This window comes from Haliaeetus albicilla, chromosome 5, assembly GCF_947461875.1.
Source record: "Haliaeetus albicilla chromosome 5, bHalAlb1.1, whole genome shotgun sequence".
Classification (NCBI taxonomy): Eukaryota; Metazoa; Chordata; class Aves; order Accipitriformes; family Accipitridae; genus Haliaeetus; species Haliaeetus albicilla.
In genome coordinates this window covers 49,839,597-49,861,446 of record NC_091487.1, presented here as the reverse complement: position 1 = coordinate 49,861,446, position 21,850 = coordinate 49,839,597, and the positions used below count along the sequence as shown (strand labels likewise).

Genomic DNA, 21,850 nt, shown 5'->3' with positions numbered 1-21,850 from the left:
CTGCATCAGTGACAACCCTGGAGGCTGGTCATACACACAGTGCCTGTACTCACAGTTTTCACAGCGATTCCCTGTATAGCCAGCCAGACAGGCACACTTGTAGGTACCACTTTTGTCTAGAATGCACGTTCCATCATGAAGACATGGAGATGAAGAACAAGCTATAAAAGAAAAGCAAGAACGTTCATGGTCTCTCATAAGATGGGCATCCTATCTATTTTTTCTCATGATTGTTGTGTCTTGGGGTAAATTGCACATGCTGGTTAAAAGTTAGGAAGACACAATAAAGGGCCTAACATGTCAAAAAGTCTTCTGCTCTTCTTTCTTACTTGCTGGAGAGGGGATGTTACAGGGATGGGCAGTTCTTTTCCCAGCATTCATCACTTACTCTTACCATTTTCCTTCAATTGTAGTCAAGTGGTGAGAAAGGTTTGTGGGAGAAAAATAATTTACAGCAAGTTCCAACAGTGTTTAGAGCTTAGCCTAAATTAAAGTTTAATATCAGCCTACATTTCTCCTGCCATTTATCCCAGAGTTTAGGGATAAGTTCTGGGATCCATGGTTCTGGGGGGTTTTTTGGGTCTTGGATCTTGTCATCCCAGACTTTGGGAGTTGCTTTGCCCCTGAAGAGTACTTCTTTGGTGTTGGGATCAGGAAGCTCTGAATGGTCACAATGACCCTAAGTCTGCCGGGGAAGCTCTTGCGCACCACAAATCTAGCAGTGATACACATCAAACTGTACATATTAGCATAAATTAATATCAGAATGTGTAATTGCGCCATTTATTATCAGCAAATTTCACTGTGCAATAACATACATGCTTTTTTCTGTGCCTAGTCTAAGGGGAGATGAGTGAGAAGAACAATTTACTCTCAAAAATACAAAGAAATCATTTCCACTTAGATTATTTTCCAAACTGAGTATGGGGTTTAAGAGACAGAAAGTAGAGCCAAAAATCTCAAGATTTAGATCCAGTTTAAGATTCAAGTAACTCCAACACCTGAAGAGTTCAGGATCTGATGCTCTGCTTCAAGTCCATCTTAACAAAACAAGATGCTGCAGCAAAGTTCACATCTGGATCCATACCAGAAGTTGAGTTCAGTCCTTCCACACTAAATACACTGATTACTTTGGTTATAACAGAAATATGCATCTTTGTACCAGCCATTGAATGTTGCAACCACAAGCAACCCACCCTGGGGGACCTATGGTGAGGTTGTGCACTATTACATTTAAAGTATTCTCTCTGCTGCAGTCCAGAATGACAGATATCAGAATCAGCAGTTTTCCTTGCAAAGACTTCACTTGAAGCATAATCTCTCAGTCTCTTATATCCAGATGGCAAGAGGCAAGAAATATATAGATGCCACATATGGATTTCTCTGGAGGTTTCATGTGGTGATGGAACAGCAATTCATACACAGCTGGGCAATGAGTATCTTCCAGGTCTCACTGAAGACTAAGATCTGACTAAGGACAGTAATACATTCGTTAAAAGGAATGTATATGTGGCAATTGTACTGTATCCAACTAACATAAAATATCACTGAGAAAGGGAAGGAGAAGCAGAAGAGCCTGTACAGACTGATATTTTGTACTCACTGGTTTGAAACCAGTGAACTTTCAGCTTTGTCCTTGCCCCAGCTTTGTCTCATGATTCTGTAAAAGTAAGTATGTCAAGCGAACAAGGTTAAGTGCCAGATACTGTCCTTGAAAATGCCTGATACTCAAGAGCACTACATATTTTTCTTTTTTTAAAAGAGTCTTGATTTCCTGGCTTCAGTCAAGCAACATGGGACAGTACTACAAAAGGTTAAAGCCCCTCTGTTGTGTCACAGATCACTAGCTTGGGGGGACAGAAAGTAAAGCATTATTGAAATTCAATAACAGGCTTTCATCTAACTAGATCCAGCATATCCAGATCCCTAAGAGACCCTGATGCCTCCCCATCTGGCCTCCCATCCTTCTCATCTGAAGTCTGTTGAGTAAATTCTAGTCACTCATGCCAGTTACTGGTTCCCATTTGACACTTGGCATGGGATGGAACCTAACGCCTGCTTCCAGACCAGACAGCGCAGCAGGCTGTGTGGTTTCATCCTTTAATAACTACACATGCAGTGACCTTTCCTAAAGGGGAATTAGGCTTTGCAGCTTATATTGTATCAATCAAAACCTTTCTGGCAGTTGAACCAGTGACCTCTGTGCAGTCAGTGCCACTGCTTCAGCAAGCTGTGACTTGTAAGCCAGCACAGAGCTCAGAGGAAAGGAAGACAGAAAGGGAAGGAATTCAGTTCTGACAGCACAAGACGCTTCTTCCGTCCTCTCCATTACACCACTAAGGTGCTGGGGACCTCAGATCTCCTCCATGTCCTGGTCCACATCCTGTAAGCACAAGTGCTGCTGCTCTCACCTGCAGCACAGGGAATTGCTCTAGCAAGTCCCGTGCAATCTGTTCCGGAGACCTCGGCTTTTCCACAGTGCTGTGCACAGAGGGAAATTTCAGGGGAAATGCTTCAGTTTGTAATGTGCTGCCAGAGCTTCCGATCCTGTGCTGCCCCTGCTTTCAATTGTACACTGCCCCATGCACACCATATTCTTCTCCTAAACTGTCCTGCTGGCCAGGTTAATGCTTCACATAAAAAGACACTAGGAGTGTTTTAAAAGCCTTTCACTGCAGCTACACATTAGGCCAGAACAGCTTCATAATAAAGTGCACAATAAGACCTCCTCACAAACTCTAAGAAGCCCTTTGCAACGTGCTCTGTGTGGATTACCACACTTGCAACCACCCAGCCTCAGAATAATTACCACTAAAAATGGGGCGGAAGTAAAGTGCTCAACAGAATTTGAATACCAAGTGTTCCCTGCTGGGCAGAGAAAACAGAATCAATTCAGCTTGCACCATATGGAAAATGTTAGTTCCCTGAGTGTAGGCAGCCCTTATGCAACATAGCCCACACCACATTCATTTGTTCTATATCACCTCTCCTGCTGTAAGCCCAGGCGAAACATCAATAGCTAACTGCTCCTGCTATGTTACTAACAGGTACTAAAGGTAACATTCGAAGAACAAGGCAGGCTAAGAAATGGCATAGGCACTGCCTCTAGCAGTATGCAGATTTCAGATTGCTAGTTACACCCCTAATCATTGTTAACAGCTGATCCACTGTAGGTTTGTGTATTTATATAAGGACTATATAAAATAACTAAACTTCCTAGCCAGGTATACCCTTGCATGACCTCATGAAATGCGGGTCACCAAGGTGTGCGAAAGGCAAGTTTTGGTGAGTCATAGATCCTGCAGGGTTTATCTATGGCAAAGCAGCACACTCTGATTAGCCTTCTGTGCCAGGAGTACTGTGGATAGATTTGACTAAAATTCCCTACATAGCTAAACAAGGAAGATCCAGGAAGAGCGTAGAGGCTGCTTCAAATGCAATGGCAAAATGAGGAGCCAGCTACGTTTTCAATGTTATTTTGCAGCCAGAAAGAAACAACGGAAAGCAGTGTGGGGGACTCAAGCACTGAGGACTAACAAAAACACAGGAATTCTGGAGCCCTGCTTCTGTCATTCATAACACCGAGTTCATCACAGAATGGGGAATGCCTTTTTTTTTTCCTTGAAGAAAATAATCTGTCCTTTGTACACACTTTTTTTTTTAAACCCTAATAGTATGATTCATAAGCCAACACAAGAGTCATGTCAGGGCATTTTCACTGAGCTAATTATGAGGCTTTGCATTAGGTTTTTGCTAATTGAGACAGTGACTCTGCTCCTGCACACAGCATTGAGCAATTCTGCAATTGCAGATACACATGCCCCTTCCTCTATTTCCTTCTGTGGTCTTAGTTCTCAGATTTAAACAGGAAAGTCTCACAAAACAGCAGTTTTTTCTGTGCTGGCTGATGTGCTTATTCCTCACACAGGTAGAAGGAATTCAGTCTTTGTTAGAAGAGCCTCACGTTCACATGACATCTGACGGCTTTTGAATCTTCCCTGCACTGACGTTGTGTAAGTTGCTGTTGGCAACACAGCATGAAAGCTTTTAATGAGGCAAAACAGGGAGAGACATTAGTGAAATGGAATTAATGAGAATGAGTGGCATGTTCCACTTTTGGGTTATTTTACCTGTAATTTCTTCAAAGACAGCATAAAATCCATCAAAGTTCTTGGATCCATCGGACTGGAAGAGGACATGGAGTGAAGACCCAGTGCTTCGGATGGGAGGTGGCCTCTCATTTCCACAGAATTTCTTAATTATTCGGCTGTCCAAATTGTCCCCATCACGGACCTCCACATAGTCATACTGGCACATGTAGTCAAACTCCACGCTCAGCATGGAGAATCTTGGGGAACAAGGACACACAGTCAGACTGCGTACTCTCACCTGTGCACCCTGACTGATTTATTTGGATGTTTAGTTATGTTACTGCTTCCCCCCCTCAATGAATCAAGAATTCCCTAATCACATGAAGTCCCCCTCACTTCGTCTCAACTTTTGCACCATGATCCTTGGAAGCGAGGTCAAATCTACATAGCTGCTCCAGAGAGTATTTAAGTGGCAGAACAGGGAAGTCTAAATTGAAGTCATACAGTCTGTTCACATGCATCAGGTCCCCAACCAAATTACAATGTTAGAATTTTCATCTAGGATCAGACACTCTAGGGGGCATATTTCTATCATGGCTGTTTGCTAAAAATTGTTCTATTTCCCCTAAATAAAGTTCTAAATACTGAAAGTAACAGCATCAAAGACCAAGGCTCAAAAGCTATTTACATTGTGACGTTCAGAAGTCAGCAATTAGGGGTACAAGGAAAGCTTGGGGATGTAACAGAGGCAGAAATAGGCAGAGAAAGGGAATCTGAAACACTACAGCATGTTTTGCATTAGAAAGCAAAATGGTAGTAAACCCCCAATGTCTGGCACTTGCCCTTCTTTTGAGGGCAGAAATAAGGGACAGGAGTTAGTGCAGAAGGGAAATATTTAATGACTTTTCCCACACTGTCTGTCTTTCCTAGCTTTGATCCAGCCACTGCATGAGGCTCTTGTTCGTTAACAGCAACGTTATATGCTGCTGTTTGAATTCAGTGGGGCACAGAGCCAAAGCATCCCACCAGAATATGAATGAGAAACAGAGTGAGAAACACCAAGTGCCTCTGGAGAACGAGCAATGGCCAGGGGTGCTGGGCCCAGCATTGGTACAGCAGATAAGAATGAGAAGATCTGGGCCTGGGAGAGGCCATGCTACTAACTGTTCAGCAGAACATTCTATAAATGAAACTTGTTGTCTACTCAATCTTCCTGAGAACTCCTAATGCCGCAGATATGTGTATTTAGGATTAGGCTAAATCTCCCACATTGCCTATTCCAGTGTGGGCCTAGTGATTCACAAAGACTGCATTTTCACACCAAAGGGATGAGACAAATTTTGGATCTGCTGCTGGATCTCACAGTCTGAAGAGGCAAGAGAGTACTGGAGCCTATTTCCTGCTCTTCTCTTCTTGGGACTCAGGCCCCCATGTTAAGGAGGCCCACATACTATGTGAAATGACCTTTCTTTGATGACTCATGAGCTGACTTAAGAGGCCTCTTCACTCAGTCACTTTTGTTTAGATCATATGGTTGATTTTAGAGCATCGGGAGTATACTACATGAATGAGCAGTTGTAGGAAGCTACACCAATGGAGCAGAGCCCATTTTTTAAATCATCTGGTGGAATGTAGAATAAGAAAAAAATGACATCTAATTTAAATATGCGTTAGAGAGAGATTAATTCAACTTAGCTTTGCTTAAAATGCATGAGCTGAATTCTAGTTCTGTCAGGTTTGCCAAAGACATCCTCACAGGCATCAGGTTATACACTACATCTTCAAAACATTCTTCCACTGGTGGATCATACCCCAGGGATCTACCCTTATGGAAGTTATAGAGCAACACAAATTAACCCATTCATCCTTGTCACACTTATCAGGCTACATTTTATCCTGACTCAATCCTAAAAATATTTACCAGTTCTCTGAACTGGTACATTCCTGATTAAAATTAAGTATGTGTGTAAGTACAGAGGGAAAGTTTCTGGGATACCCACCATGTAATAGGAGCAGTACTATTTATAGATGTAAAGGTAAACTGGCTAGCAGTGTGTCTCTGAACAAAGAATATCAAGAGATACACAGAGTGAAGGTACAGAATGAGAGAGCCACACACAGAACACTGTTTTTAATTGTTTACTTTCTCTGCTTTAAAAAATTATGAAAACAGAGTGGAAGAAGTGAAAGGCATAGGGGGGTCTGATTTGCATTTTATTTAACTTAGCATAGAAGCAGATACACTGTACTGATGACATGGGATCCCATGATTAAGACTGAGAACTGGCAGGTCAGGAAATCTGCCAAAGCTTTTCAAAACCTCTTGGCTATGGCCCAGTTGACAGGACCCTTTACAGACCACGAGGTCCATTGCTGTTTAAATCACAAGTACAGGCAATGTAATGAACCTCAGTTCCCTCACCTGTGAAACTGTATATCATAATTCTCTTGGATATTATGAATCTAGGCATGCTAATTTAGTGCTATAGGTCATCAGATACAAAATGGAATGCAAAGGATTGGCTTGATTCCATCAGTGTCTGCAGTGCGAATACATTCACCCACCTCTCTGAGGAAAGCTTCTAGCCAAAGGAAAATATTTAAAACTCCATCTCTGCTGAGGCATTAAAGAAAATGATTGAAAGCTGTGAGCTACTTCTACTGTGGTACGACATCCCTGACATGGCTCAGGCTGAGGGAGCCTATACACCACAACCCAAAGAAAAACAAGGCTGGAAAAAAGCATAGAAAACAAACTACCACCACAATCTAGGCGCTATTTATCAAAACAGCTCTGCTTAGCCAACCCCCAAAGGACTGCATGGCACAGCTTGAAGCAAGGCAAGATTTATCTGTGCTCCTGAGAGTTTTACTCTTCCTGCCTTATGTAAGCAGAGACAAACTGCTTTGTTCCCCTTCTGTATTACACTGTCTCCCTGCTCTCGCAAGCCATCAGAGCAGCAGCAAACAGGATCTGTGCACAGAGAGAATGAAGAAAGAATTTTGTTTGTTAGCAGTTGTGCTGATTCAGCACAATGTGGTTGTGTGTTACAACTTAGAGGTAGCACCCACAGAGGGGATCAGTGTGTTTATATGAAAATGCAGCGAAGGCAACGATTCAGCATGGATGGCAGACCCAGGAGGAAGACTCTGGTGGCCTGCTTAGTTGTACCTGCCCTTCTGTGTAGGAGAAGCTTTAGGCTAAATGTACCCAGTTTCCACAGTATCTAACTGCTGAAGTACCTCAACAGGCAGCTTTGAGGTAGTCTACTTTGAAAAACTCAGCTGATTCAGAACACACTCTAGGGTTACCTTATGTGAGGTAGATATAGGTCCTCATGTTCTGTGTTTGCCCTGGAGGCTTCCTTCTACGCCTCCTGATTTGCAGGGTGGCAGGATTAAATGTGGACATTCAGGACAGTTCCTGATCTTTCCCTAGAAGTGCTTGTCATCTGCTGGGATCTTTAGGCACCCAGACATCAAGCTCAGCTCAGGCTGGGCATAGGGCTTTAGGCTTCTCCAGTGCTACCCAGCTCAAATAAATGTAGTCGCTGACAATAGAAGGTTGGTAGCTCAGGCTTCCCTCTTGGAGACTTTCATATTTGGAATGTAACGTTATGTCACATCAAGGAGATGCCTAGTGTTGTGTTTGTTTGACTGTAGGAAGGATGGACACTGGGAAAAAGAGAAAGGCACTCTCTGCAGGATGCCCCTCATGTTAAAGTTTTGCATCTTGTAACAGCACAGGTAAATGGAGTGAACTATACAGATCTCATGTGACACTAACATCTTCCTAGCATGCATTTAGGTGGCCTTCAGGGTCTGGAATGGAGGTCTGATTTCTCCAAAGAGTTAGTACATCTGTTAGCTTACTCTACAGCACTCCCCATTCCTCTGCCTTGAAAATGAATGAGACTCTTCTTAGAGCAGCCACAGCAAGTACTGCTGTTCAACCTAGTGTCCTTTGTTACAATAGCCTTTCCTCCCTTTCTTGTACCTTGTGCCTGGTGCCACCTGGCTGTCAACTCTTTACCCAGAGATGGGTGCATTCACTAGTGATGTGCATGCACAGGATCCCTTTCCACTCTCACACCTGCCCCCATAAAACTGAAGACAGGGTGACACCTGTAGCTCCTGAAGCACTTTTTAAGCCTTACAATTGACAAAGCCTTGTTCAGAAATGGAAAAAATACCAGTTTACCACCTCCCTGAGCTTGTGCTGTGCAAATCATACACCTAGCCAACAACGTCTTTTAAAAACAAGGTAGGTACAGCTCATACCTGCTGAGACTGATGCAACGTTGTGCCACGAGAACATAAAACTCCTCCTCACAGCATTGCTTCCCTGTGTCTCCTGCACATTTCTCTAGAGTCAAGAGGCTCCAACACTATCCAGGCAATAATTGCAGTTGCTCATAACTACACAATAGGCTTGAGTTTGCAAGTCTGAAAAAGGGGCATTAGTGTGGGAATGTCACAAGCTCTTTTTCTTCTATTCAATTGATTTCTCTTCCTCTTACTAAGTATTAACTCTCTCTTTAAACATATAGGAAGGAATCTGTTTGTGTATCTAGTATAGTTCTTTCGCCTGGACTCCAAAGCTGGTGAAATATTGATGTGAAGGCTTTAGATACTGTTTTTATTATATTAGCTAGTGAGTTTTGAATACAATCCCCTGCCAAGCTTCCTGCTGCATGTGTGAGTTCCCTGATACACACACACGAAAACAGTATTAATTACCCCATCTAGGGGCTCTCCTGCACTAGGCAGGATACCCAATCAAGAACTGTGAGCTTGAGTCAGCAGGGCTGGGTTAACAGGTCTAAGCATACACAGGTCAGAGGAGTGATGACATGCAGGAGAACCAATCACATCCTCCAGACATAGGAATGGTAAGAGGAATAACTGAGGCTGGTAGAGGACAGGGCTGGTAAAATGAGAGAAATAAAAATAAAAGTGGGAAAATGTAGGCTAAATGCAAGGCTGGTCCCATGGGCAACTCTCTCCTGGCATGAGACATCATATCAAAATATTCCTACAGCTTTGCTTCAAAGAATGTCTTAGTTCAGCCTGGTAAACTCTTCAGAAAATACTGGGTGCTTTGGTGCCAAGGTCTTGAAGAGGCCTCTAGAGAGATACATTGTGCCCAATATCTGAGAAACTCTCCTTAGCATCCAGCTGTCCTAAATGGGAATTGAAGGCACAGTACTGGTGATTTGTGCAGTGGCTGCCCATCACAAGCTAGACCAGGGAAAAGAGCGGAGGTAGCAAATGCAAAGTGGTGGCAGTACCTTCACCGCCCCAGGGCTCCCAGCTATTGACCCTGGTTGACTCTTGGTTATACACATGTCCACCTGAAACCAGTGCTGGCTAAAAGTCAGTATGACCTACCTTAATTCAATATTAAACCCAGCTTGAACATGAATAGTCCATTCGCATCGTGCATTCAGTGGGTAACCCTCCAGCAAAATCTGACCTCTAGAAGCCTGAAGAACCTGCCCGCACCCTGAGGAGCAAAAGAAGAAAAAAAAAATCTGTGTGAGGGACCTTCAAGAGGCATTTGAAGAAAACACATGTAGGAATAACACCAGAATGAGAAGTCAGGGTGGCTTAGGAAGATACACACTTTCTTACAAAGTATATAAAATAATGGGACAGCCACACAATGGCTATAAAGAGTTATGACTCCATTAGAGCATTGTCTAGCCTAGGAGCACATGTAGAAAAGTTTTAGTTGATTGCTTCTCCCTGTTTTCCAACACAGCCCCATGAAACCATTTCTGTCAGCTTTTGCCCCACTCCTGATTAGCCCACCCACCCACCTGGCTGACACTCCAGCTCAGAACAGTTTTGATGGATCTCATGTTGACATGTGTAATCACTGAAGATGAGGAAGCTGGTGGGAAAGTGCCAAAGGTACAATGAACAGTTGAATTAGCTCAAGTGAGTGAGACAATGAGAGGAAGGGCTGTTGCACCCAACATCATAGTTTCAAGTCCTTCACAAGAGACTCTTGGAGGAAAAACAGCTGATGTATTCCTAGAGAAGACACCTGTTTGTCCTCAGGATTCACCACATCGTCCTTACATGTTAAGACCACCATGCCAATGGAGACATAGCCATCACAGCTCCTCCACCAATGACTCAATGTAACACATAAACAATACACACCCCTCATCCCTTCTCTCAGGTTCATTCCTACCCTTCCTCTCCTCCTGTCCCACTCTGCCTGTGTCGCTCTCAGCTTTTCACCATACAGAATAAGACGAAGTACTCTGGTCATTTGTGCCCAGTTTGAGACAACCATCAGAGGACAATGACCTGAACAAACAGCAGACAAGCTCACACAATGAGGAAGCAGTATCTTTTCACAGCTATCCTGCAGCTGTCCCTAGGCAGCTGTCCAGGGATATTCATCCTAATTCCTCATCTTGGATGCTGAACATTTCTAGCCCAGAGAGTTCTCTCACCTTCGGTAACCTCTCCCTTTCCCCCAGCTATAAAATATGGCTAATGGTAATTTCCTCTGTGGAAGAAGGAAAGTTGTTTACTGATTTTTTTAGAGCCTTCTGTGATCTGTAAATGCAAGTGCTAGCAAATTGCACAGTTAAATCATTACGCACCAAACAGAGCTAATTTCTCGGTTTCTACTTTCCTGACTACATCTTTCCAAATGGAGTCTTGCACATGGCTACATTCCCTGGTAAGCTTTCTGTTCCTTTGCTGGGGGATGAGGCTGTACCCATAACCCAGAAATTGCAATTGAGGCTAACAGCATTACTGAACCAAAGGACTCTGATAGGCTGCACACCACAGATAATAAGTAAAAAGACGAATGACCCAAAAGCCCTCCACAGCAACTCTCTCGCTTCTTTTTACCTCTGTAGTCCAACAGAAAGCCCTGCTCCTTCCATCTCTTTCCAAAGAGGAACACTAAACTTTTATCCAGTAACACAGGATGAATGTTTCCTACTGAAATGGTGGGTTTTAACACTCGCCTCAGGGCCCTTCCTTCCTTTGGGAAAAGAGGGTGACAGTGACCTGATTTGGTGAAGTACCAAGCATTTGTGGTTCCCATTGATCTTAGTGTCTGGAAATCAGTCCTGCTGCATCTGGTCTATGGGGAAATGTGAAAAACTGTAGGTCAGTTACTCCTCTTTCTTCTTAAGAAAGTGTTGCTCAAATTAAATACCCTTTGTTCATTTACCCTCAGTTACCCTTAATTAAGCAGGACCCAAGGAAACAGAAATCCTGCTCAGAAGAGTTCCTCAAAAGTGTTTCATCCTCCTCTGTGGCTTGCTTAGTTCCCTCTGTAAAAGGCAAGGATTAATGACTGTGCCCAGCAACCACATTAGGATTCAGCGAGTACAGCAGGATCTGCTGTGGTGCACATGATAATGCTCCTTCCCACAGCAAGGAACAGGACCTTGTGCTGCCGTTGGCTCCTGCCTCAAAAACAACCTGAGACAAAGCTGCTAGAAATCTTCAGATGGTTTGACAGGGGGCTTGGACCACCTCAAAGAAAGTTTCCCTTTCGTCCCGAAGGGCTTTTGAGTTTCCAATGCCTTTAACAAAGGAAAACCACAGAACTGGTGCAAAGAGATACTTGTATGCATGGCATACTAAACGCACTTTTCTGTTCGCAGTGGTACAGCCTGAACTCTCTGAACACTGGTGCCAAGGAAGTAGGTTTGGCCAGCAAAGCAGGTGGTCCAGAGGCTAAAGAGGAGCCATTCAATGACTGCCTCCAAAAGAACGTTCTCAGATTTGCTACCGCCCTTCACTGCACGAAGCACCTTTGCGATCACATCAGATCTGTGCTCTTGCATCTCCAGCCCTTCTAGCAGAAGTCAGGCTGACTCCCCAGACCAACAGTTCAATCATCCGTTGATCAAAAGAGTCTTTTCTCTTCCCATTCTGAATCTGCAGGAGACCTGGAAAGCTCTCAAAAATAATTTACATCCTGAACACAAATGCTGGCAAATTCTGCCTCATTTACAAAAAAATAATCCACTTTGGCGGAGTGTCAACATCCTTGTTCCGTTCCTGTTCCTGAAAAAAGGCAGCTTTCAGGGCCACAGTAAGATTTCCTCTAAGGCTTGTTACTAACAGAAAAGAAAACAATTCAGGAGACCTCTGAGTTGTAGCCCACGGAGACCCGTGGGTCGATGGAGGAAGAGGTCCTGAGAAGACCACCGGTAAGAACTCATTATCTGCTGTTCAAGTGCTACAGCATCGATGCGGGGGCTACTTCAAAGGTCAAGAGGACTGAACAGAGGAGAATGAGAGTAGAAACATTACTGGTATTCAGAAACAGGCTGATACGGCAAGGCAGCTGTCACTTATCATGCCTCATTGCTACATGTTGCTTGTTGGTCCACCAGTATTACGTGAAACGCCAATGTTTGCAGAGTCTCTGAAACTGCAAGTACTGTTGTTCATCACAGGGACCACAATGGGACAGCAAGGCTGAGGACGGCAGTTAGATAGCACCACCTTCCCCCCGCTTTGATGGAGTATGTGTTCTCAAGCGACACGACGGTCGGAGCTTGACAAAGGCTGTTGGAGTGCAGGGTATGGAGGAAAGGGTCCCGCAGGGTCATTTGTCTTCTGGTTTTAGATTCTGATGTGCCTTTTAGGGCAACCCAATTAACAGTCCCATCCGGAAACGTCCCAGTACCCAATTAACTCTATTCAGCGCGGCTTTTTCCTAGTAGCACTCCTTTGGGCTACCCTATACCATTTCTCCTTTTACCGAATGACCCGGTGTCCTTTGGCCGTTTCTCAGCCACGTCCACACGTCCGGCTGTGCCAGCAACCGGCGCCCCTCGGGCTCCTGCCGTGCCACGGCCCTCCAGGCACATCGCCGCTTTCGCTGGCAGTCCCCGGGGCCTCGCCTCGCCCTCACAACTGCGGGCAGCCCCCTGACCACTGCCCCGCCGGATGGGGCACCCCGAGGCCGCGGGGGCCGCCCGTGGGGTAACCGGGGCCTGCCCCCCCCCCCGGGCAGCGCGGTGTGAAGCGGGCATTAATCCCGCCCATAGGCTAAACCGCAGCTGCGCGCTCCCCTCGCCCCCTCCCGCCCACACGGGCGGCCATTTTCCGCGCCCGCGGCTGACAGGAGCGGGCCGGGCGCAGGGCACCGCCTTCCTCCGCCGGCGCCCCCGGGCGCCACCTAGCGCCCCCGCCGCCGCGGCGCCTGAGGGAAATGGCGGCGCGGAGCGGCGGGAGGCTGCGCCGCGGGAGGGGAGTCCCCGCCGCGCCCGGCCCGGGGGCGGTTTCTTCGGGCGGTCCGGCAGGGAGGAGATGGAGCCCGAGGGGCTTGCGGAGCCCGCCCGAGCCGCTCGCCGTCGCCGTCTGGGGTCGGCCCCGGGAGCGGGAGGCGGCGGCCGGGGCCGGTGGTCTGCGGCGACGCCTGCCGCCGCCCGCCAGAGGGAGACAAAGCCCGGCGCTCCCCGGGCGGCGGGTCCGCCCCGGGGCCCTGCCGGGTGCGGGCGGCTGCCTGCCCGCCCCTCCGGCTCTGGGCGGCCGCCCCGAGAGCGTTCAGGCGGTGGCGTGAGGTCTGCGGGGAGGCTGGCCTCGGCGCCGGGGCAAGGCGGAGGCGGGCCTCGCTGGACGGGAGGAGGTGAAATCCCGGGAAGACGCTTCAGCCGGAGACGCCTTGCAGGGGCAGCTGTGCCGGGAGGAGCCCTCCTTTCTGGCCGCTGCAGCAACGCTGGTCCCCGCAGCCACCGACCCCGTGCGGCGTGAAGCTTTGCGTGCAGCTTGGTCGGGGCAGGTCCTGCGGGCCGTCCGTGGGCTTGCTAGCATTTGCACTATAGGATGAAGTAGATGGATTACGTTCACCCGGTTACTGGGGTTGCGCTCCCTTCTGTTCCCGGGATTGACCGGCACTCTGTTGCTGGGGAGGTGCCCGGCGCAGGCTGCAAAGTTCCAGGTGTGATCCTGTGTGCGGGTACCAAAGAGAGATGCCGCCTCCTTCGCTCTCCGGAATGGGTTGTGTCAGCACGTCCGCTGCTCCAGCAGCCAGCGCATGCTGTTGTTCAAAGGCTACTTGCTGGCCGCCCTCCAGACCCAAAGCTACATAGCTGTGAGGCTGCAGGCCAGCACCTGGCGCGGTTATAGGCTGCTTTCCGGACTTGCAGTCTCTGCATGCCTGAGCCTACCGTCAAGGCCAAAGGTGAGAGAGCCGTGAGAGCCAGAGCAGGGGAGCTCGGGAGTGTGCTGGGATCATGACCGTCCCCCATGCCCCTCTTTAAGAGCGGAAGAGACAATAGCGCTATCTGCCCATCCTACCCTGCCTCTGAAGTACTGCAGAACCACGCAAAAGAGACCACATCCTCAGTGTCACGCTGCTTCCCTCAAAAGAGCAAGTAATAGGAAAAACACTATAAGGCAAAGCTGTGCGAAATTTCAGTATCGCAAAAATGGCCAAAGAGACTGCAGTGTGAGGGTGTATTTGCTTTAAAACACAAGCAGGCTGAAATATACTGTAGGCAACAGAAATACTCAGGCAGAGGGAGGGAGGGTTAGATGAGCTAATGATTCTTTCTTGGCTCTGCTCTTATAAAAAGTGCCAGGGGAGCTCTAGCATCGACCCAGAGCAAACAGGACTTTAAAGTGCTATCAGAAATCACACTGTAAACTGCAAGGGACTCAGTTCATCACCTTGCAAAGCACCCAGGTTGAGTTAGCCCTGCTGCTGACACATGTTGGTGCCCTGTATTCTGCTGTTTGAAGCAATGATTTTATTTTGTTTGCTTTCACCTCCTGAATGGTCATGAGCTGCGTTGGGAAGGCACGTTCAATTGTTGCTTTAAAATCAGTGACTAAGAGGAGACAAGACTAAGGCGTGTAGAATAATGGACAGAACAGAGTAGGAAAAGCAGACTCTGCTTTCATCCCTTTCAGTGAAATGTGAACAAAGAGACAGTCAATAAAGATTGAAAGAGGGCTGGTGAAAAGCTATGCCTTCTCGGGTGAGAAATTGGTAAAGGGAATACTAGTCTTAAACTGTATTCAATTAGCTTATGAAATTCAGTATTGAAAGATATCATTGGGACCAACAGCTTAGCAAAATCCAAGAGGCAGGAGCTTTTGTACACTGTCAGGAAAAAAAACCTTCAGATATCGCTACCAGAGCCTGAAACACTCCTGGTCCATCACAGCACCGTTAGCAGTTGCAAGATACTGTTTTCCAGAGCTGTCTCGGAGTGCATTGGAGCTGTGCAAAGGAGGGAGGGAGCACTGGGACTTCCTCGGGGCTGGTTCTGCAGCCCAGGGGTTGAAGGAGGACAGAGGCAAAGCTCTTTGATATAGCTGTTGCCCTTGTAAATGTTTATGTTTTGCTGAAGACCTCTGGGGAATCAGTTATGCTGAAGTATGTCCAAGAAATGCAGAGAACAGAAGATTTCCAGAGTCACAGTAGTTAAAGTTTTAAAATAAACCGACACAAACCAGAAGTTTAGTAGGGCTGTAACCTCCCGTGACTTGGGGCCCGGGCCAATCCCTAGCAGATGAGCACTGAGAGAGAAGTTTACCCCACTGCAGATTTGCTTACTGCCTGGTTGTGTTTGTCCTCTCCTGCCTGTGCCCTTTGCAAGAGTCACTGTACACGAATAGCTGCAAAGGCACGGCATGGCTCTGGCTCTGTCCCACCACTCCCTGTCCCTGACATGCCTCCCTGCCCCTGACATGCCTCCCTGCCCGTGTAGGACACTTACTCATGCAGTCCCCTCCATACCAGCCAGCTCTGCACTCTGCACAGTAGATCCCCTTGATGTAGAAGTCATCAAGCGTCCCTCCCCAGGAGCCGTTGCGGCAGGACTTGCAGTTCTCAAAAATGGTACAGCCTGAAGGAGAAGCCACTGCATTAGAGGAAAGCCAAGGTGGATTGTCCTGCAAGGGAGATGAGCAGCCTCTCTCTCTTCCACAAAAAGCGCCAGTGACGTTAGTGACTGCGGTGGTGCTGACAGCTTCCCCACTGTGAACCATACCCAGCCTCCACCCCCAAACCCTAGGCAGCTCAGGCTGAGATTTGGAGCCAAACTCCCAGTCTGACTCACCCAAACCTCTAACTCTCATTGCTCTGACTGTGAATGCTTCTCTCAGGAGTCTGAATGTGGATGCTGGTGCTGCTCAGGCCCAGCCCAAGTGATTCTGATGTCTTCTAACCTGGTCCTGTCTCCTGCTCTCACCTTTCACTTTGCATTCTCCACCTTGCTAACCGGACTTCGAAGTTGTCTCTCCCTTCTTGCTTTGGGGAGGCAAATCATCCCAGAGAACCTACAAACCATTCCTGGTGTGAAGCCAGCTGCAACATCACCCTTTGGCGGCTCCCTAGTCTGCCGAAGATGCCCTGAGGACAACACTGCTGGTAGAGTGTTGGTTTTTTTTTCTGGCAGCGATGCTACCTGCTGTAGGGGCACCTTGCCAAGTGTCTTGCTGCTGTCAGCAGAGTGGCAGAGGGAGTTCCTGAGGAGATGCGGGGCAATCCCATAACCCAGTGAGATGTGCCTGCCCTCACTGTTTCACTGGCCAGCAGCTACCATTACGTGCTGATGCCTTGGCTAAAGATCTGGTGTGAATGCAGTGTGGCCCTAAACGTACCTGGGTGGATTAAGCAGGAGTCACACTCGTTCTCCTCGTTCCTGCAGCAGGGAATGGTGTAGCCCACTCTTTCTTTCCGTCCTGGGCAAATGCACTCGATTTGGTCATATTCACAGCACTCCCGACACATGATATTCCACTCAGCGCCCGGGCAGTTTTCATTGATCACTGTGTACTCTGCAAGTGGGGAACAAAAAGGGGGAAACATGGAAATAATCTATTACCTGCTGAGGATTGACAGGATCTATTATTCAGCGATTTGTCAGATCATGTATGGCATGAGGCTGGTCAAGGTCTTCAGCCCAGGAAATCCCAAACTACATGGTAACATGCAGCCGAAATGTCAGCTCAGTTTGGGTGTCTAAAGAACACATGGGCAGTTTTGCAGTGCCAGCTAGAGGAGGCAAACAGACCAGAGGGAAGGAATATGTTCAGTTCATTCTTTTCTCTGCAAGGCTTTCCCACTTCTGTGGTGAGAAAAATAGTTTAAAAAAACCTCAGAGGATGACATCACATGAGAAAGTCTCCTTCAGATTGCGTGACTGATTTACGGCCTCATATATAGTATAGATTATTTAAACTATAACAGCATGTTTTGGTTGTATTTCTGTTTGTCAATTTGCTACTCTTGAAGACTAGGGTGTCCACCAGGAAAAGCCAATTTTGAGGCTCGGTTTTAGCCGGTTTCACTCCCTATTTTCACTCAGAAGCACACAGTGTTACACTCGGCTTCATTGCCAAAGGAAACAAGATTTTTCATTATTTTTAAAGGTTCATTTTGTCTGGCATTTCTAATATGGTAACATAATTAATATCTTTTTATTATTTAGCATAACCTCATATGACAATATTTCAGCTATGCTGGAAGTGCTCTTTTAGGAAACGACCTCCGACTGTGACTCTGGACTGCCACAGTAATTGCAGACGCCATCTTTCTCCACCAGCATGCTGTCTAAATTCTACAAAGTGAGATCTAATGAGTGCACCGTGCTGTCAGCGTGTCTCCTAACCAGCTGACAGACCCGATGACTGCTTTCATGGAGTTTGATGCTAAAAAGAGAGAGAGCAGACTAGAAAGATGAGACATGAAGGAAACATAATGAGACTCTCTCTTTCTTCTTCCTTCCCTCCTCCCCTTTTTTTCTTTTTTTTTTTTTTTCTTTCATCGTGGTTAGGTAACATGCTTTTCCCTTTTGTTTCAAACTCTGAGTAACAGGGCTGCTTTGTCATTGCAACAAGCCATACATCTCTAAGGCACAGTAGTCCCGTCCGTGCCTGTACTTGGCTCCCTTCTCACACTGCTGTTTTTTGTTTCATTGTGCCTCATAACCTAATTACCGTGTCTGCTGGAGCTCCCTACCACTGAACCTTGCTGGTCTGCCTCACTTGATTCTCCACGGCCTCATGAAGCTTGGTTTCTGGAAGCTTATCTTTTCCCCTAATGATATTTACTGGCTCCATAAAAAAGGGACCACCAAACTGTTTCTTCATTTTTTTCCCTTTGTCTGGGAAATGAAATTCAGCCCTTCATGCTCCTCAGAACTGAGCCTTTCCCTTGTGCCTGATGTACCAACCAGAGAGAGTCCACTGCTGCTCCGAGTTTGGAAACCAGGTCGCTGTTTGTGCTGAAACCTTTCTATTCCCCCTCCCTGCCCCCATAATAATTCCAAAAAGAAAAAGAAATCTGCTTCTGTCATTCAATAAGGTTCTGTAATTTTTAATACCAGTAATAAATTATTGCATCAAAATAACCTTAGTGTTTAGCAGTCATATAGCCTTTTGACTGTAGATCTTGACATGCTCTATAAAGTCCTTTTTCCAGATGGGAAACTGAAGCACAAGGGAGGTGAAGGTCCCAGAGAAAAACAATAGCAGAGCCAGGAATTAAACTCATGCCTTCTAATTCCCAGAACAGCAGTCAATCAACTGGGCCAAGTTGGGACTTCTCAACCTATGGCTATTATTCTCTTTTAAGGAAGCCATTTATCTATGAACTGTATCTGATTCAGATTCCAGAGCAAATTGATTACACGTGTCTAATTATCGTATTAGAACTGACACTCAGTTTGATACATCTCACTATACATGACTGTAAATAGCTGCTTCTGTGGTGTATGGGGCTGGGGGTCTCACTCCTTGTTGAAGGAGGACTCGTCAAAGTCTGAGTAATGAATAACTACCCAACACTGAGGAGCTTTTGCAAAGCTTCATTCAAATTATTGTGTTTCCCAACTCAAGCTAGAAATCTAATTTCTCTCAAGATTGCTAAAGCTTCTTAATAAAATGGCTATATCCATTTGCGTTGTAGCTATAAATTTCTCAAGACAAACTGCTATCTGTAAAATGATCCAAATGTTCACAGGCAAAGTTGCACTGGGGTGACAAAGGCATGTCTCTGTCCTTGCAGGAATTCAAAACCTGGCGAGATAAGGCTGCAGGCAACACCATGTAACTTCCAAGTTAGCACTTCTCTGAGAGAGGGGCTAGACCAGATGACCTCCAGAGGTCCCTTTCAACCTAAATTATGCTTCCATAAAATATCACACATATATTTGTATGTGTGTAGAGAGAGTGTGTGCATATGCGTATTTATTTTTATACGTAGAGCTTGTGTACACAACAGGACCAAAAAGCAGATGCCACACTTATTCTTGGTGACTCAAATGGGTGTATTTGTAGCGTAAGTTGAGTTTAAGGTAATATTTAGTGTTCAGATGGGAGCAGCAGATCTTGGCGCTTAAAGAATTGTAAAAATAAACTTGCTGCCACCTAGAAATGCTGTTTGCTCACTTCTTGCCCTTAACTGAGACAATGAAAATAGACTGTCTTTTGATTTACTGACAATTTAATTCCCTTTTAGGTTCTTGGGTACTGCAGTTTGGGCAATGTATATAGCCTTGACAAGGAAATTTGTGGATTTCAGATTTTTTTAAAGTGATCCTCTCTATTATTTTCTTCACAGAAATCATGAAACCTATTATTCTGAAGTTTTGTAGAAGCTATTCTTTAAAGAATTTGTGTGAAGACTTTATGCACCTCTTTAGTAATGGTAGGATCCCTTTTGTTTTGCATAAGTAACTCCAGGCTACTGAACAAAAGGCAAAGGAAACCTTTCCCTCAGAAATTTAAGAGGGAGATGCACAGAACTGCTAGCGTGTGTAATGAATGTTTCTGTTGCTGAGCTCAGCCTGGGCTCCAGGGAGGAAGAGGCATAACCCCTCTCCCCCGTGTGCGTTTGGGGAATGGTAACCACTGGCAGCTCCCCAAACCCACACTTGGCCATTTTTTACCCCCAAACAGAAGAGAATGAGGCAGAGAAGAGCGGGGGGAGATTTATTGACTGAGTAAAATACTGGAAGCCAAGCCTTGGCCAGCTTTGGCAGAGATAATTGTGGGGTGATTTGTGGGCCTGACTTTGATAATCCTCCAAAGCAGGCAGTCTGGCTTTCAGGCAGTGGCTGCATCTCCCAGCATCAAACACAGTCCAGGAAGTGACTTGACCTGATTTTGGGAGAAACAGGAAGAAGCTGCCTGACAACCCATGCAAAATATTTAGCTGAAAAGAACAAACAAGTCTCTGGACAGACAAATAAACAGTGGATTAATTTATGGGGTTTTAATGATGGAAGAAAAGCCCATTAAATCCAGGCATAAACAACACACATGGAAGCAGCTCAAGACCATGGAAACCAAGCAAGAAATAGCTGTGTTGGGAAAGCATGAGAAGCTCTGGGGAACGTGTCGGAGGGAAGACCTGCTCGGCTCAGGAGCCTCGCAGAGCGCAACACAACGTTTCACCAGATGCTTTGAGTCTAGCCTCAGGGACAAGTGAGGTGGGTGATGAGCACTGAGGCACATGCAGGGTGGCTGGTAATTCTCATGTGTTTCTGCATTTGGATGGCAACAGGTTCGTGCTTTTCACTGACATCTGCACCTAGCAAGACCGCCTAGTCCCTATAGCACATTTCAGATCCTAAAGGCTGTCAGTGACGGATTTTGTAAGACAGCAGTAGGAGGGGATGTTCCCAGTCAATGTCCTCCCTGTTAGCAGCATCAGTCTGGGGGCTGAGTTACAGTGACAGCAATTTATCACGGTGACGCTGCCACCTCCCGTGCTCCCCGGTGCTGAGCCGGGGCTTTGGAGGAGCAAGGGCTCCTCACTTTGGGGAGCCCTCCCTGCTCATGTGCACCCTGAGCTTCCTCTGTGAAAACCTGTGTGCGGGTGATGAGCCGCAGCAAGGAGAATGTGCAGCAGGACCGTGTGGTAGGGTGGGCTCACTGATCCTGCTCTGGCCTCCGCTGAGCTGGTACTGGGAGCTGAGCTGCTGAAAAGCAGATGAAGACCATCTACAGAGGAGCTGGGACCCAATGAAATGCACAGCCTATTTGCTGAGTAGTTTAATGCTTACTGACTTCTCCTGTCAGTAACAGGACCTCAGTTTCTCAAGACTGCAAAGGCAAGACTTTCAGCCTTTGCTCTTGATTTTGACTTGTCTCAGTGTTTGCCGTTTTAAAAGTGGTGCTTGCCTGCCTGCCTCTGTATCATGAACCCACAGGAGCCAGTGAAGGGAAAGAGTTGAAGCAGGTTACTCCTGGTGCTGCAATAGCTTGAAGGGTAAATAGTTTTAATCTGCTGGACTATCAAGCTTCTACTGTCACTCACTTCCTTTACAAAGTTGCAGCAAATCCAGCTCTGATTTGACTTGCCAGGCTCACCCACATCCCTCACTTTCTCTGGCCCAGAATTCCCTTTTTTGCTTCTTATTTTTCCTTCACCTTTTCAAAACGTGCTGACTTCCTTGACCAAAATGTGCTTGGGCAGCCTGGTGTGCAGCAGAGGAGCTTGAACAGTTAGCGATGTAGTCATCATCTCCCTGACACAAGTGTGTCTGTTTTTCCTATCACCCTCATAGTCTGGGCACACATGTGACTCAGCCATCTCTGTCCTCGCTAAACCTCAAATACTATCCTGTTCCAAACTGCAGGACTTCGGAAAATGAGGTGATAAAAACCATACAAGAAATTCTTTTATTGGTACTTGGGAAGGGTCATGATGGAGGTTTGACAGAAATATTGTTTGAAATTGAGTGGAAATGCAACCTTCCAAAAGGGTAGTTTTTACTGCACCTTTCTGAAAAGCCAGAAGTCTC

At 46.4% G+C, this 21,850-nt stretch overlaps 1 protein-coding gene across 2 annotated transcripts in view; it reads right to left on the bottom strand.

Annotated features, from left to right (window-relative positions):
- Positions 1 to 21,850, bottom strand: part of PAMR1 (peptidase domain containing associated with muscle regeneration 1) — a 58,366-nt gene that overhangs the window by 29,347 nt on the left and 7,169 nt on the right. For both annotated transcript variants that reach the window (XM_069784701.1, XM_069784702.1), the window contains exons 2-6: positions 16,701 to 16,877; positions 15,815 to 15,943; positions 9,483 to 9,597; positions 4,131 to 4,348; positions 54 to 161 (exon numbers count right to left, since the gene is read on the bottom strand). In XM_069784701.1, coding sequence (XP_069640802.1) covers positions 54 to 161; positions 4,131 to 4,348; positions 9,483 to 9,597; positions 15,815 to 15,943; positions 16,701 to 16,877 — 747 coding nt within the window. The remainder of the gene's footprint in view (positions 1 to 53; positions 162 to 4,130; positions 4,349 to 9,482; positions 9,598 to 15,814; positions 15,944 to 16,700; positions 16,878 to 21,850) is intronic.